Source organism: Miscanthus floridulus, chromosome 10 (assembly GCF_019320115.1).
Source record: "Miscanthus floridulus cultivar M001 chromosome 10, ASM1932011v1, whole genome shotgun sequence".
In the NCBI taxonomy this organism is placed as follows: domain Eukaryota; kingdom Viridiplantae; phylum Streptophyta; class Magnoliopsida; order Poales; family Poaceae; genus Miscanthus; species Miscanthus floridulus.
The window spans coordinates 97,009,654-97,027,703 of record NC_089589.1 but is presented as its reverse complement, the minus strand read 5'-3'; the positions used below and the strand labels follow the sequence as shown (position 1 = coordinate 97,027,703).

Sequence of the window (18,050 nt, the reverse complement as noted above, 5' to 3'; positions counted from 1 at the left end):
TAAAAAGAAAAGTTCTATCTTTAACATGTCTAAAAAGGATGCCTCTATTTCTTATAATGATTTATGTTTAAACTCACCTTTGTGCAACCAAGTTTGTGTTGAGAAAGTTATTGTATATACATGCACACAAGAGGTTGCAAAGGAGAATGAGAAACTTAAGCAAGAAGTAGCTCGCCTCACCAAGGACTTGACTCAAGTAAAAGGCAAGGCGAAGCAAACCCAACTTCATCAAGATAACACCGCCAAGGGAGTGAAGAAGCTTGATGAAGGACAAACCGTGGTTTGTTACGTGTGTCACAAGGAAGATCACAAGTCCTATGAGTGCAAGGTGAAGAATGTGGAAGGATCAAAGAAGAAGGAGAAAAAGCAAACGAGCAAGCTCTCCAACACCTACACCAACAAGGTGGACAAGAAGGCCTCCACACCTTATCTCTTGAAGAAGAAGAAAAATGACAAGGTGGTGGCCATCAAGGTGAACAAGCAAGCCAACAATAAGGTCAAACGCTTTTGGGTGCCAAAGAAAATCATTTCCAACATTAAGAGCACCAAGAAGGTTTGGATTCCGAAAGAGAAGTAAGAAGTCCGTCGGACTACGGGGAATTTGGAGACTTGGCAAAGTTTGGATGCATTTCATGGGGTGCATCATGATGGACATAGTCATTGCCAAGTAGGTTAGTGAATACTATGGACCCAAATTCCCCTTCCCATGTTAGGTAACTAGATGTCATTACCTTCAATTAGTATTCATTTCATTTGGTTTTGTTTTTCAATTGATATACTCTTAAAGCATCTAGTTATCTTTCATGTCTAATGTTTGCATTTACATGCTTAAAATTTTTTGTCATGCATTCAATAGGTATATCATATGGTAGGCTTGCTCGGTTTCATTATCAACCCTTGGAGCAAACCTACAAGGTTTAAAATTGTTAAGGAGCACGGCACATAGCTTGTTTTACAATTAATTATCTAATATGTGTCAAAGTCCAAATTGTAGATAATCTCTCCCAAATATCATCTTAAGTGGTATTTTGATACTTAAATCAATGTGCACAAGTTTTACAAGTATTCAACACTTGTGTGCACAAATTTAGGGGGAGCTTAATCTACAACTTGGATGCTTTGAGACTAACACTTGTTCAAATGGTATCAATTTTTAACCTATCACATGTGTAGTAGTCTCATTGTAAGAAAATTGGAGTCCCCGGAGTTAAGCATCATTCTTCAATTGGAATCATCATGTTGATTTCATTTTATATTTATATGCTTTCTCTATGCATTATATAGATTAAACTCTCTAGTAAAATAAATTGCTAATTATGCATGTGCTTTGCTTTCTACCATATGTATGCATATGTTTAGGGGGAGCTTAGTCTATATAATGTGAGAGTAAAATTTTGTGATCCATTTCACTCTTTATACAAAGGATCACGAAATTTGATCCTCCCTTATGCTACTAATGTCTTCCTTTTCGGTGTTTGATGCCAAAGGAGGAGAATTTGAAGGACCAAAGGCAAGCATCAAGTTGATGTCTACAAGTGGAATGGTCCGAGAAAGGGAGGAAAGTGAATTATGGATTAGTCTAAGTAATGGGAGATTTTTTTTAGAAAGCTAGGCTTTAATCCATAATATCATATGGGGACATTTGCAAGGGCAAGACAAGCTTTTAAGTAAAGTTTCAATTAGTATCTATCAATTAGTATCATATAACCTTGCCCTTTGCATTGCATCCTAGCAAGTAGGTAGTTTTTAACTTCCAAATTCTTATTATTTGCTTGCTTTGGTTGTATTTGCATCAATCACCAAAAAGGGAGAGATTGTAAGGAAAATAGACCCTTGGCCCATTTACTTTGGATTTTGGTGTTTGATGATCAACACAACCAAATTGGACTAATGAATTTGCAAGTGTTTGTTTTGTAGTTCAATAGGGTGTAAGACGTGATTTGGACGAAGGCGACGTGATGATCTGATGATCAACACCTCAAGCAAGACCTTAGGAGCATAAGAGAGGACCCAAGAGATCAAGCAAAGTCCAAGCATTAAGAAAGGAACCAAGCCATACGCAAGATCATGAAGAAATAAGCTCGCAGATGCGACCGAACGCAAGGACCGGACACTGGAAGCACGACCGGACGCTAGACCGGTGGCTCGGCAGACAGGCGACCGGACACGAGGACCAGACACTGGCGGCAACCGACCGGACACAGAAACACAGTGTCCGATCGAGTACAGAAAGGTTCCAGTGTGACATATCTTTGACCGGACGCGTCCGGTGGCAGGCGACCGGACGCTAGCCAGCATCCGATCGGTGTTTTGCCGGCTCAACGGTCGAAACGACCAGATGCGTTCGGTCAGGACGTCTCAGCGTCTGGTCAGTAGCAGTTTCATGGGAATTCGATCCCAACGGCTACTTTCTCAGTGGGGCTTATAAATACAACCCCCAACCGGTCATTTGAGTGAAGTGGAGCAAAGGAAACATACCAAGAGTGTTGATACACCATTTTAGTGACCTCCACATACATAGTGCTTAGTGTTTTATTAGGTGATTAGCATAAGTGCTTTGCGAAGTGCTTTAGGTTGATTAGACCACCGCTTATACGCTTGCTCTAGGTGTATGCCTAGTGTTTAGTGAGGTTTGCATACCTCTTGCCACCCCGTGCTTGCGAGCACAAGTGTTGTACATCGAAGGAGCTTGAAGTCTCGAGATCACACCAACCGCGTTTGTGGTGTGGCCGCCACCGTGTACCGGAGGGAACAAGGCCCGCGGCGTTTTGGCCGGAAGCTTGATAGTGAAGACGGCGGGGAGCATCTGGGAGAGGCTTGCTGAGAGGCACATCGTAGACCCACTTGCGCGTGGGGAAGGCCCGAGGCTATCCACAGAGTTACCCGACCGGGAGCTTGGCCCTTGCGACGGATTCCTTGCGAGGGACTCCAACGAGGACTAGGGGGAAGCTTGCGCGCTTCTCGATACCTCAGTAAAAATACCGAAGTCATCGACGAGAGTTTGCATATCTCTACCTTGCTCTTTAGCTTCTGCATTTACATTGATTACTTTACTACGTTTGCGGTAGAGATAGCAATACTCTAGCAAAACTATAGTTGCACATCTAGATAGCTTATCTATTGCATTGGTTTTGCTAGGGTTAGAAAAAGAGACCATAGTTTAGAGTTAGAATTTTAAGTTGCCTAATTCACCCCCCCCCCTCTTAGGCGTCACGGTCCCTTCAATAGCCTATAAAAATTTTCTACAATAATACTTAACAAACCGGTTAGACAATTCTTAGGCGAAGCAAGCGTTGCGCTAGCCTACTAAAATTGCAAGTCACCTACCACAATTCTAGTTTATATAGTTTCTATCTACACAATAGCTATGTCACTACACTAAGTTAGTGTGCTCTCAAAGGCTAACTAAAGAGCCATACTAACCAAACTAACAAGCTCTCACAACTAGCTACACTAAAAAGCTTGACAACTAGTTTGCGGTAATGTAGATAGAGTGAGCAAGATGGTTATACCGCCGAGTCAAGGAGTGAACCAATCAATCACAAGAATAAATATCAATGAAGACCAATCACCTCGAAATCAAATGATGACACAATGATTTTTTACCGAGGTTCACTTGCTTGCCGGCAAGCTAGTCCTCGTTGTGGTGATTCACTCACTTAGAGGTTCACACGCCAAACCCTCAATAGGGTGCCGCACAACCAACACAAGATGAGGATCACACAAGCCACGAGCAATTTACTAGAGTACCTTTTGACTCTCCGTCGGGGAAAGGTCAAGAACCCCTCACAATCACCACGATCGGAGCCGGAGACAATCACCAACCTCCGCTCGACGATCTTCGCTGCTCCAAGCCGTCTAGTTGACGGCAATCACCAAGAGTAACAAGCAAATCCTGCAGTGAAACACGAACACCAAGTGCCACTAGATGCAAACACTCAAGCAATGCACTTGGATTCACTCCCAATCTCACAAAGATGTTGAATCAATGATGGGGATGAGTGGGAAGGCTTTGGCTACGCTCACAAGGTTGCTATGTCAATGCAAATGACCAAGAGAGTGAGCTTGAGCCGGCTATGGAGCTTAAATAGCAGCCCCCACAAAATAGAGCCATTGTACCCCTTCACTGGCCACTATTCGGGGTGACCGGACGCGCCGGTCAGATCGACCGGATGCAGGACCTCAGCATCTGGTCACCCGATGCATATCATGTGTCATCGGCTTCAAACGCTGATTGCCTGATCTCAACGGTCATCGGTGCGCTTAAGTTGTGACCGGACGCGCTGCTTGAAAGTGACCGAATGTAGGACCCCAGCGTCCGATGGTTTCTAGTAAGGTTCCAGTCGCAACCGGACGTGTCCGGTCATGCCCGACCGAACTCACCCAGTGTCCAGACACTCACTGTCTCCTCTGTGCTGCCACGTCAGTGGGACTGGATGCACCCAGCCAGCGTCCGATCACGAAGTGACCCAGCATTCGGTCGAAGACCGACGCCAGCATCTTCACTACTTCCACTGACCGGACGCTCCGGTCCAGTTGAGACCAGCGCCCGGTGCTTTCTATGAGACCCTGTCTTTTTTGTATAGGGCGTCGGTGGCACCGTTGGACTGTCCGCACTCTATGGGCGGACACTCCGTCGGTGAAGTTTCTTACACTTGCTCACATGTGCTAAACACAATGTGTATCACCATGTGCACATGTGTTAGCATATTTTCACAAACATTTTCAAGGGTGTTAGCACTCCACTAGATCCTAAATGCATATGCAATGAGTTAAAGCATCTAGTGGCACTTTGATAACCACATTTTGATATGAGTTTCACTCCTCTTAATAGTACGGCTATCAAACCTAAATGTGATCATACTCGCTAAGTGTCTTGATCACCGAAATGAAAAGGCTCCTACCATTTATACCTTTGCCTTGAGCCTTTTGTTTTTCTTTCTTCTTTTCCAAGTCCAAGCACTTGATCATCACCATGGCATCACCATCATCATGTCATAATCTTCATTTGCTTCACCACTTGGAATGTGCTACCTTATCTCATAATCACTTGATAAACTAGGTTAGCACTTAGGGTTTCATCAATTCACCAAAACCAAACTAGAGCATTCAGAGGGTGCGGCGCTGAACGGACCCACGAGTTAGTGTTGAATTGTACCAATGGTGACCTAAGGCTACCTTCATGGGGTGTGCCTCGATTTGTGTTATGAATAAATTCCCTAGCTGGGTAGGAATCGATTCGAATCACCATCTCTCCCGGATAGTGAGAACTTGACTGAGCAACGACAACGTAGAAGCATTAATTGAAACTTGATGGTTATGGTGACGCTCGAATTATTCTTATACCGGATATGGTTACTAATGCTAGTTAGCTTAATCAAGTGATTGCTCTAGTATAGGTGCTAATCTAAAGATGCTTAATTGAATAGGTATTCAAATTGATGCTAGAGGTACTAAATCTCCAAATTATGTTACCTAAGCTTTTATGCAAAATGTTGCCAAGCTAACTCCACCTTTAAAGCCATGCATACTCCTTGGTGTCTTATTATTTTGGTTTATGATGGGTAAGTCTAGCTGAGTACATTCTCGTACTCAGGGCTTATTCCCATTTGTTGCAGATGACGTGATGTACCATGGTTACTGCAAGCATTGCATAACTCCTACTATGAATGGAGAGTAAGACCAAGGGCATGGTCATTCTATATCATCTCACCCATATGCTTTTGTTGGAGATGATCTTAAACTGGCTATGTATTTGAACTATCATGACGTTGTTTCAAAACTATGTTACTTCCGTTATTTCTAAATTGAGTTGTAAAAACTTCGTTGAAACTCTGATGTATGAGAACTATTTGTGAACCTGTTGTAACATGTGACTGGTTGTGTTGAATCATATACGATCTTGGTTTATACGTTGGTTTGTTTGAGATCCTTCGTGATTTCATCGGACTACCGGGTTTATATGGGTTCAAGTATGATGGTTTCATCGCTTCGATGATTGCTATTATACTTGTGCTCTTATAATTGGATAGTTCTGTTATAGCTGGCATCGGAGCAAGGTTCAACATTAAACTTGTCATATGTGTATTTAAAACAAAGGTTTTAATTTTAAAATTATAAAGTATACCAGTGGTCATCTCCTTATGCCCAGTTAAGAACTATTAGATGGCTATTTAAGTACTAACAGGGGATGGGTTTTTACTTCGTTGTCCAAAAGGCGTGCTATTGTATGGATGTTATTTACTTGAGTGGTAATGTATAGATTGAATACCTCTACGTCCAGATAAGAAGGTAAGTTGATGAGTGACATGACCGCAAGATGTGAGCATACGGTCGGGGAGAGCTAGCTTTGATATGGTTGTATATGCATGCTTGCATGTGTGTATGGTGCTTATTTAATTATGGGTAATAAATTATCATCGGGTAGCTTTGATACAGAAATATATATATAGGGATATATATATATATATAGAAGTATTTAGTTTACCGCTCTCATATATTCAACCTAGAGCCCAGATTACATTCTTGTACATTTAATTGTTGGGATAGGCTGAAATGAATCTTCTGCAGATACACTAACAACGAAACATGTAGCTCGTTTAGTTACGATTATATTGAGAGAACGTATGTATGCCACCGTATATATCATTAAGGATTTAATTTTTCCAAGTTTGTGAGGACGTATGGAACGTGCATGCATCATGATAAATCATTCATTCATATCATTACGTTGTTTCTCCCCTTATAAGTTTCAGATCATGTTATGTAACCCTTTTCTATGATCGCGTTGTCTCACAGGAGTGATACCATTTTGATACAAATGGTAGCCCTAGGAGTCCCTATTGCAAGCGACACCTTTTTGGCACTGCTTGGAACTCCCACCCTACTGTGGAGGGTACTGCACTCGGTCGGGTATGCGGAACCGCCTCGCTACTTTTGAAGCGAAGTGGTAACTACGGGACAAAAGTGGTATGACGTACAGGTGACTGTCCCAGCCCGTGCTGATCACCCACAGTGGCAAGGCTGGAGTGTGGAGTTAGATGGACAGACACCTTAGGAGGGTGCCCAAGTTGCAGCTTTCAAGGTCCTCAGTGAGATATGTCAGGAGTTTGGGGATGAGCTTGTCAACAGTCTTGTCGGATCCTTTCCTCGAGTGGACCCCTTGCAAACCGTTTGGACCCAACCAGGCGGTAATGCTTTGGTAAGAGACCGGGATGAAAGAGCAAGAAGTAGTAATGCTGCCACGAGTGCCCTATATGCTGTTATGAAGATGTTTTACTCTCACCAGGATAGCTACATCAGTTGTATGCGAGAGCTCCAAAGAACCCAGGCTGCATAGCGTAGGATGCGAGAACGTGTGCGTAGGCACCAAAGGGCAGTTAGAGCAACTCAGAATGAGATAGGTAATTATATGACAGCCTTGGAAGCTCGTAGGAGGCAGTTTGTCTGTGCTATTGCTGAGAGGGATGCAGCCATCGCAGAAGTTTAGGGGATCCGTGCGTAGAGAGACAAGGCATAGCTGAGTCCAGGGAGACAACTAGAATCCAGATGGTGTTTCAAGCTGCTAGGTAGGCAATGGAGTTTGATCGCAAAGAGCAGGAATTCATACACCAGGTTGAGGAACTTCAGCTGGATGTTCATCGTCTCAACAACATAGTGAAGACAACTCTTCCTCTAGATGCACCAGCGGTGGATGAAGATCCCAATGTGTTGATTGCCGAGGACGATGGCATGGAGGTGGACGCCAAGGCTGAGCCTGAAGATGAGATTGAGCCTTTTGAGGACGACCACGGTGATGGTGTGTCCGACATCGACAGCGACCACCCCGAGGAGTAGCTTAGTTATAGTATCTAACTAGATGCGTTAGCTCCCTATCTTCAATCATTTATGTAATGAACTCGTAATTTAGTTCAATCTCATGGTGTACCCTTTGATGTACTCTTGAAACCTTGCATGTAATCCATGTTGTGGTTGTACTTTTAATGAAGGACTGTTGAGTTGGCAAGCAATTTGACATATACGGAATGCATTGAGAATGATGTTAAGTAATATAATTGGTGATGTTATGGTTGTAGAAATAAATTATTGTGCCTCTATTTTATTGTATGAATTTATATTCTCTCTAGTAAATTCAGTTTGGCATAATTAAACAATTCTTCTATAATTTTTCGACATCATCAATAATTGCTGGCCGATCAAAACCACTCTAGCCGCCAATCCGGGCGCCATGACGAACCTGTCGAAGTACATTGTCCAGTACTCGTGGGTGACATCTGGGGTTGGTAGCTGGACCTCCGTCCATTCGGCAACAAAATCCATGAGAGCTTAAGACTTAATGGCGGTACGAGGGATATACCTAATGTCGTGGCTCATCATCATCACTACTATCATCATTATTAGTTACCTTGCGTTCACCCTTGACCATAAGGCATAGGTGTGTAGAGGATGATGACGATGGTGGCGGTGAAGATGGAAGATCAATGGCAATGACGGCTACCTTCTCATTGTCACTATCATCATCGGATGATCTACTAGATGAATCAATGTTCGTGAGCCAATCACCGACAATATAGGCCTTTTCACTCTTCTTCTTCTTGTGGAAGTCCCTCTTTTTGCCATCTCTCTTCTTGTATGGCTTGTTCTTCTTCTTCTCATATTCATCCTCATTACTTGAATCATCTTTCTTAGTCTTGTTCTTGTTCTTGAACTTGTCTTTCTTGGGCTTGGGGCATTGATGTGCTAGATGACCAAGTTCACCATAATTGAAGCAATCCATTTCGGAGATTGGCTTTCTTCTAGAGCTTGTGAAGAACTTCTTCTCCTTGCCGTCGAACTTGATGCCACTCTTGTTTAGCTTCTTTAGCATCTTGGCGGCTTTCTTCACCATGAGAGCAAGATTTTCATCTTCATCTTCTTCATCACTTGAGCTCTCATACTCAAGTTTTGCTTTGCCCTTATCTTGGCTAGCTTTGAATGCTAAGTCCTTCTCTTTCTTCTTGGTAGAGGATGAGCCATCTTGTGGCGTGATGTGCATGTACATCTCATGAGCATTGATCTTTCCCAAGATTTGTGTCGATGTAGCGGTGGAAAGATCACCTTGGTGTAGCACGGTCACAATATGCCCATATTTGTCAATGGGGAGGACACTCAAGATCTTTCTCACAACGCCGGATGGTGACATTTGAGTAAGTCCAAGCCCATTGACTTCCTCTACAAGAACATTTAAACATAAATACATCTCATTAGCACATTCTTTGGAAAGTATCTCAAATGAATTTAGCTTTTTAATCACAAGATGATAGCATTCCTCATGCTCACTCTTGGTTCCCTCATGGAGCGCACAAACGTCCGACCATAGTGCATGGACGTCTTTGTGGTTCCTTACGTAGTTGAACACATCTTTGTAAAGGCCTCTAAAGATGGTGTTTCGAGCCTTTGCATTCTACTTTTCATAATTAACCTCATCACCTTGTAAGTTAGTAGCATCCTGAGGTTTTGGAAAGCCTTGTGAGGCGGCTCTAAGAATACCAACGTCTAGAGCTTCTAAGTACGCCTCCATGCGGATTTTCCAATATAGAAAGTCATCTCCCACAAAGATAGGAGGAGGTCCATCCCCGTAAGACATCTTACTCTAAGCGATTAAGCTTAAAAATATGAGCATGAGGCTTTGATACCAATTGAAAGGATCAAGATGCCCAAGAGGGGGGGTGAATTAGGCTAATTCTAAATTTTCTTGCAATAATTAAATCCTATGGTTAGCCCAATTAACCCCTTGTGCCTAGAAAAGTGTTTCTATTAATCTAACGCACAAAGAACTTGCAACCTATGTTCCAAACTTACTCTATCTGGCAATTCTATGAATGTAAAAACAAGTATTGAATTGCTCAAAGTAAATAGAGAGAGAGGAAAGCGACGATGTTTTGCTGAGGTATCGGAGAGTCGCCACTCCCCACTAGTCCTCGTTGGAGCACCCGCGCAAGGGTGTAGCTCTCCTTGATCCACGCAAGGATCAAGTGCTCTCTATGGGTTGATTCTTCGACACTCCGTCGCGGTGAATCACCCAAAACCGCTCACAATTTGAGTTGGGTCACCCACAAGCTCCGCCGGGTGATCACTAAGCTACCAATCACCACCAAGCCGTCTAGGTGATGACGATCACCAAGAGTAACAAGCACGAACTCACTTAACCACACGAAGCCTAATGAGAATGGTGGATGCACACTTTGCTACTCTTGATTCACTAATGAGGCTACTCTCTTGGATTCTCAAATCTCAATCACCTCACTAGGACCTTGCTCTTCTTAGCACTCACAAACGTGTTTCTCAGCTGTTGGAATGAGGAAAAGTAACTCCACACACGAGTGGAGCTTCTATTTATAAGGCAGTCTGAAAAACGAACCGTTATGAGCTTCTGCGGGGTGACCGGACGCTCTGGTCCTGTTGACCGGATGCTCCGGTCAGTTCAACCTGCACACCAGTGTTTAAGTGTTGACTAGACGCTGAACCCCCAGGGTCCGGTCAGTACTGACCGGACGCGTCCGATCGTAGATATCCTCTTCTGGAACCTTACTAGAGTTGACCGGACGTTGGACCTCAGCGTCCGGTCACACCGAACGCAATCTCCTTGGTCAAATGAACTGACCGGACCCTGTGGCCAGCGTCCGGTCGCACCGGAGCCAGCGTTCGGTCAGCATTTGACCCTCCATTCACTTCTAACTCTCAATCATATGTGAATGAAGTTTGCTCCAAAGGATCTTAGGCATATTGAGGAGCTACCTAGTGCTAGTTTTAACAAGTGTACACCACACCTAACTCACTAGACTCACCTAAGTCAAGTTACCCGTTCATATCCCCCTTAATAGTACGGCCAAAGGAAAAACAAAGTCCTAAACTACTCTAAGTGTCTCTCCAACTCCAATCGACACTTAGAACTAGTTATCCTTAACCTTGTCGTCCATCCTTTGAAAACCGAAACGATTTCCATCGTAGGGGCATGACAACATTGATTGCCCAATTGATCTCCATTACCATGACCTAACTTAATTGCCTCTGCAAAACACACGTTAGTCATAGTAATCTTGTATTGTCATTAATCACCGAAATCCAACTAGGGGCCTAGATGCTTTCATGTTGCATATATCTTCCTTGTCTAGATATACATATCTTGAATCCTATGTAGGTTCAGGATCGAATATATGCTTAGTCATGCTTAGTCGGTAGAAGTCGGATGATTACCTGTCACCTGCATGATATAGGCTGATAACTAATCACGGTTGGCTATATGTGCTAGCGTGGAATATAACCATGTGTCAATGAATAAAGGAGACCGTGTGGAATCGTGATAGGAAAGCAACAAGGCATGGGGGTCTTGGATGCCTATCTATCCCCGTCTGTGTCGGTTAAGGACCGATTCGCTGTACATCCTCAAGTCATGTTGAACGCATTCCTAGCACTTAGTTGGCCGAATCTGATGATAGGACCACAAAGCCGAGTAGCTCAATTCAGACCAGACCCCTATAAGTGAAAGTGTGCACACTAGAGACAGTAAGGATATGCGGAGAGCCAATGGCGTGAGTCCAAGGGTGGGACCGGATCCCGATCTTCCTGACAGATTGGTAGAATCTCTAAGGGTGCGGCACTGATCAGACCCACGAGTTAGTCCTGAATTGTACCAAAGGTGACCTGGGGCTACCTTCGCGGGGTGTGCCTCGATTTGTGTTATGAATAAATTTCTCAGCTGGGTAGGAATCAATTCGAATCGACATCTCTTCCGAATAATGAGAACTTGACTGAGCAGCGGCAACGTAGAAGCATTAATTGAACTTGATGGTTATGACGATGCTTGAATTATTCTTATACCGGATATGGTTACTAATGTTAGTTAGTTTAATCAAGTGATTGCTCTAGTGCAGGTACTAATCTAGAGATGCTTAATTGAATAGGTATTCAAATTGATGCTATAGGTACTAAATCTCCAAATTATGTTACATAAGCTTTTATGCAAAATGTTGCCAAGCTAACTCCACCTTTACAGCCATACATACTCCTTGGTGTCTTATTATTTTAGTTTATGACGGGTAAGTCTAACTGAGTACATTCTCGTACTCAGGGCTTATTCCCATTTGTTGCAGATGACGTGATGTACCATGGTTACTGCAAGTATTGCATAACTCCTGCTGTGGATGGAGAGTAAGACCAAGGGCATGGTCATTCTATATCATCTCACCTGTATGCTTTTGTTGGAGATGATCTTAAACTGGCTATGTATTTAAACTATCATGACGTTGTTTCAAAACTATGTTGCTTCCACTATTTCTAAATTGAGTTGTAATAACTTCGTTGAAACTCCGATGTATGAGAACTATTTGTGAACCTGTTGTAACATGTGACTGGTTGTGTTGAATCATGTACGATCTTGGTTTGTACGTTGGTTTGTTTTAGATCCTTCGTGATTTCATCGGACTACCGGGTTTATATAGGTTTAAGTATGATGGTTTGATCGCTTCGGTGATTGCTATTGTACTTGTGCTCTTATAAATTGAACAATTCTGTTACAGTTTCAAAGATGTAAAGATAGAAAGAAAATATTTTAAATGTCTAGCAAAATAGTGCTATCAATATTGAGGCAATGAGAGGGTTCAGTTTCACCCTTGCTCAATCATATAAACAATTTATGTGCCCATCCAAATGTCAGTAGAACTGTGCTATCTATAGTTGTATCTAAATGACCATCGTAGGTATAGAAACCACAAATGACAAGGTATGATTAAGGCTTCAATAGGGGGTTTGTGTTAGCTCAAATTAGAACACATGCGGCTCTCTTTATTGATCAAAGGCATGTAAGTGTAAATTTCACTCAGGATGAAACGTAGGACGTGGACGCCGGCTCGTGGCCACTGATGGGCGAGGGTGGGAACACCACCGGATTGGCTCCGCTCTCGAGGCCGGCCGGGCGGTGCGACCTCAGCCACGGCCGAGCACGGCTGCCTACAACCGTCGCCGCCAGGCCAGATGGTCCCAGTCCCCACGCGAATGGCAGGCGAGGCCACCCAGCGTCGGTGCCGGTGCGACAGAGGCTCCGGCCATGCCCCTCGGAGGCTCACCATTTTGGGCCTCGTCGTCAGTCGACCGCGCCCTTCCAACTTACGAGGCTCACCATCAGGGATCTGTGTCCACCTCCGCCACCAGATGGCGACGTACGTCCACGCTGGACGCCTGGACCAGGCGAAAGGAGCAAGCAGGACTACAGGTGTACGAGGGATACCTCCCGACCCGAAGTGGCCGACAACCCTATAGATGACGCAAATGGGCGATGAACGGTGATGATGCGAATAGGAGAGCAGCGGCGACATGGTGGTGGCAAGCGCTTCTGTTCTGGCGGGCAACGGGTCACGTGGAGCGGCACGCCAGAGATTGCGATGCGATAACACCGTTAAGGTCACAAAGGGAGCTTTGACGAAAATGAACAGCGAGCCGAAACCTTCTTATAAATTTTTTTCTCATATATATATGCATAATAAAAAACATATAAAATAATATAAATAGATTTTTTCATCATATATAAACATATATATATATATATATATATATAATAGTATATAAATAATAAAGTAGAGCTGGGGAGAGATGAAAACAAGGAATACGGTATTTTCGCGTCCTAGACCTAGCGTGATGGTTGCCTGGTTCTATGAGGGCCCCAAATCCCAATTTCCATGTTCAAAAAGAAAGTAACCTCCAGTGTGTTCATCAGCAAAAAAAATCAGATTTCCGTCCAAAAATGCACACATGTGAGATCACGCAAAGTAAAGAAGTGCAGATATTATGAATCATCATTCAGTTGAAACCCAGCGAGGACAGTAATATCTATTCTAGACAAATCATGCCGGAATGGCACCTATTACTCAGATACTAAGTCAAAGCAACCAAGTGACATTGCGCCACAACCTTACAAACATCAAGCATTTTATATGAAAGACAAGTTATTCATCGGTGCAAGTCCGACCAAAAACCTTCCTAGGTACCTCCACCTTATATTCGCTTCTTATCCTAAATTCAATTTACACTCGGTAACTTTTGCCACGGAAAAAGAAAACTCATTCAGTTGAAGCTAAATTCCTTGTGGGCGCCCACTGGTCAATTAAGTTCACCAATGCTTCGAACAGGTGTAAGTTGTACACTCCACGCATCTTGTACAGTTTTTCAGATCTCATTAAGAAAATACTGGAGGTCACAAGTAATTTGACATAGGATTAGCAGTCCATTCACAATATGAGCAGCAACATTAAAAATGCATCATATGGCTTAACTTTTCTTATCTACAGTCCTGTAAAATAATAATGAGTTTCTTGAGGAATTCAAGCTTCGTTACATCCCTGTAAAGATGCTTGTATCAATACAACAGTAAAATCAACTGAAATAAGACAGGGAATTTCACAAGTCTTACAGTTTCTTCCCGAAGACTTCAATAGTTCTCCATTCCTCCTTATTGGAGACCTACACACACTTTCTCATTGCCCTCAATCACCTTCTTGTTAAGATCAACCTTAGCCTCAATTTGTGTCATCATAGGATCCTTGTCAATCTCATCATTGCTGGAAGATAGATTTATATCCTAAAAGAATTTTACACAAGCCAAGTCAACAAAAACAAGAGCTACAGAGATTTGTATTTAACAAAGTGAGTTCAATTTAATTCTCAAATACCTCTTGTGTAAGCAAGTCTGCTAGCTCCTTGTTCTGACCCAATTTAGAGTAAATGATTCTTAGCAAGAAAGAGTATTCCTCAACCGTGAACTTCTCATTCTAAAGGTGGTACTCTTTTCTGCTGAGGATGAGACTTGAGAATGAGTTCACGGTTGAGGAACATTCTTTACTGCTGAGAATCATTTACTCCAAATTGGGTCAGAACAAGGAGCTAGCAGACTTGCTTACCCAAGAGGTACTTGAGAATTAAACTGAACTCACTTTGTTAAATACAAATCTCTATAGCTCTTGTTTTTGTTGACTTGGCTTGTGTAAAATTCTTTTAGGTTATAAATCTATCTTCCAGCAATGATGAGATTGACAAGGATCCTATGATGACACGAATTGAGACTAAGGTTGATCTTCTTAACAAGAAGGTGACTGAGGGCAATGCAGAAATCCTAGGTCTCCAATAAGGGGGAATGGAGAACTATTGAAGTCTTCGGCAAGAAACTGTAAGACTTTTGAAATTCCCTGTCTTATTTCAGTTGATTTTACTGTTGTACTGATACAAGCATCTTTACAGGAACGTAACGAAGCTCAAATTCCTCAAGAAACTCATTACTATTTTTATAGGACTGTAGGTAAGAAAAGTTAAGCCATATGATGCATTTTTAATGTTGTTGCTCATATTGTGAATGGACTGCTAATCATATGTCAAATTACTTGTGACCTCCAGTATTTTCTTAATAAGATCTAAAAAACTGTACAAGATGCGTGGAGTGTACAGCTTACACCAGCCCGAAGCATTGGTGAACTTGATTGACCAGTGGGCGCCCACAAGGAGTTTAGCTTCAACTGAATTAGTTTTCTTTTTCCCTGGCAAAAGTTACCGAGTGTAAACTAAATTTATGATAAGAAGCGAATCTAAGGTGGAGGAACGTAGGAAGGTTTTTTGCCACACTTGGCACTCGTGGATGACTTATCTTTCATATAAAATGCTTATGTTTGTAAGGTTGTGGCGCAATATCACTTGGTTGCTTTGACCTAGTATCTGAGTAATAGGTGCCACTTTGGCATGATTTGTCTAGAATAGATATTGCTGTCCTCGCTGGGTTTCAACTGAATGAATGGTTCATAATATATGTACTTCTTTACTTTGCGTGATCTCACATGTGTGCATTTTTTTTGAAGGAAATCTGATTTCTTTTGCTGATGAACACGCTGGAGGTTACTTTCTTTTTAAACATGAAAATTGGGATTTGGGGCCCTCATAGAACCAGGCAACCAGCGCGCCAGGTCCACGACGCGAAAATACCGTATTCCTTGTTCATCTTTTTCATCTCTCTCCAGCTCTACTTTATTATTTATATACTATTATATATATAAAAGGAAAAAAATATTCCTAATTTTGATTCTAAACTAAATTTCACAATTATTTTACAACAGTTTAGAATAAAACCTTGAAGTGAGGGAACTTCTCATTAAAAGCTTTTCTAAACATAAGTTCCTCATCTTTAGTTAGCACCGGTCCGTTGAGCAAGTCAATGACAAACAGGATTCTCTGTAAAGCATCAAGGCAAATTATATTGAGACATGCAAAGCAGCAAGGCAAATTACTTTATGCCAAAGATCAGTACTGCTGTCTACTTGACACGGAATTTTTGCTTCCTATGTTCTTCCTAAAGCGAAACTGGAGAGTTAAGGAACACTGAACTGAAATAAAATTGTCATGTAGCTACATAAGGTCTAATGCAGGATTATCATACAGACATGCAAAGCAATATTGAGGCATGCAAAGCTTACTCTTGGGCTTAGTGAAGTAGGGGGCGGAGGTGGCGTTGGGGTCGCCACCGCTGATGAGAACGACCATGAGGCACTGAGGGGGGCGGTAGAGAAGCACAGGTTCTGTACATATAGAAGACAGTGTTAATTTAGTCCCGAATACAGAAACCTCACACGCACCATCATTTGCTCAAACACTACCTTTTCACGATAACTATGATTTATGAGCACCACAGAATGACATAAATAAACAAATAAAATGCCAAAACAGTTCATGAGAACATCACTAGTTGCCTAAAGGGTCAGCTGGTGATATACCTTCAGCTGTCCAAGAGGGGCTTGTAAAAGCTCCAGGATGCAGCATTGCGGCAATAAAAAAATGTATGACCCTAATTCTAAGAACCCCGCAATAAAAATAATATGGCCCACAAAGGGTGACATTTCAACACCAATTCTCCAGAGCCTCCTAGTGTAAATTGACATCAAGACCACAACAGCTCATCTGTTGGTAAAACAGCCACTCAACTTACCCAGTCAGCTAAATAATCACTGGATACTACGCTTGTACCAACAATGCACCCTGATCTGATTTTGGTAGGCAATTACTGTAACTCGTACAATTCAAAGATGTGGACTAGATGCTACAACTCCCCTATGACCATCATTCTGATTTACCGAACATGTATATACCTTAAGCGCTGCTGGTGGTGGGGTCACGGTCGCCTTCGTCGATGAAGGGGAGGATGCAGCAGAAGGGTCGATCTCCGTGATAGACGCAGGAGCCGCGGTCGGCAGAGGAAGCAAAGCGGCGTAGTAGGCATCCAGGGACAAGTTCCTCGGCAGATGTCCTCGGAACGACGCAACCGCCACGTCCAGGGCGCCCCATGCCGAAGAGGAAGGCGGCGAGGAGGTGGCGGCGGCGGCGTTGTGCGCCAGGCGATGGATGACCGCGCGAGCGGCCGCCAGCGCGGAGGCGGCCATCTACGGCGAGGAGGTCGCAGAGGAGGAGATCGACGATGAGCTGGTCTAGGGTTTGGGCTCTCTCCGCCTCCGATTCGATTCCGATGGAGCGGGCGGATCAGAGAAATAGGGGACGCCTAGGTGCCGACCTGGTCGGCAGCATGCGCCTCGCCGACGCCTGTCCCGCTCTCCGCTCCCGTCCGCATGGGCCAGCCGGCCCACTCTCTGGGCGCTCGCGTTTCCTCCGCATGGTCCAGCGGCCAGCCGGCCCACTCCACGCGCTCATGCTCTCGTTTTCTCGGCTCCAGTCTGCATGGGCCAGCCCGCCAGCTCTGCAGCTCGTGCTTTGCCGGTTTCGTCCGATGCAGCGCCCCGCCGTAACACATTCGCCAAAAATAAAATCTTAACACGTGCTTTTTTTAGCGTATTCCTCTTTCTATCCTATTCGAAGCTGGAGAAATCAAATATATGGAGAGATATGAATTCTGTACCACAGGCTCTTTTAGTTGCTTATATAGTTATATTATTAATAGGTGTTTACCAATAAGTGGACAACTTGCAATGCACTTCTAATTCCTCTTAATGAAACTAGTTAGCGTCCCCGTGCAGGTTTCTACGGGACAG

General features: G+C 43.3%; 1 protein-coding gene across 2 annotated transcripts; it reads right to left on the bottom strand.

The window, feature by feature from the left end:
* Positions 1-12,945: 12,945 nt before the first annotated feature.
* Positions 12,946-17,557, bottom strand: LOC136485159 (uncharacterized). 2 transcript variants are annotated; one of them, XM_066482096.1, is made up of 5 exons: positions 17,157-17,557; positions 16,488-16,589; positions 16,144-16,245; positions 14,318-14,372; positions 13,495-14,222 (listed from the first exon to the last, which is right to left on the bottom strand). In XM_066482096.1, exons 1-4 carry the CDS (start codon positions 17,445-17,447, stop codon positions 14,355-14,357), a joined length of 513 nt encoding a protein of 170 aa, XP_066338193.1. In that variant the 5' UTR covers positions 17,448-17,557; the 3' UTR covers positions 13,495-14,222; positions 14,318-14,354. The 2 variants fall into 2 exon arrangements, with proteins under 2 accessions (XP_066338194.1, XP_066338193.1); XM_066482097.1 differs by lacking the exons at positions 13,495-14,222; positions 14,318-14,372 and adding an exon at positions 12,946-13,450.
* Positions 17,558-18,050: the final 493 nt, after the last annotated feature.

What these genes read in the sequence shown, in the direction of transcription:
- LOC136485159 (XM_066482096.1), bottom strand. Translation starts at nt 17,447, where the DNA reads ATGGCCGCCTCCGCGCTGGCGGCCGCTCGCGCGGTCATCCATCGCCTG. An exon ending in CACCACCAGCAGCGCTTAAG is followed by an intron (nt 16,590 to 17,156) that starts GTATATACATGT and finishes CTATATGTACAG; the next exon opens with AACCTGTGCTTCTCTACCGC. An exon ending in CTACTTCACTAAGCCCAAGA is followed by an intron (nt 16,246 to 16,487) that starts GTAAGCTTTGCA and finishes GATGCTTTACAG; the next exon opens with AGAATCCTGTTTGTCATTGA.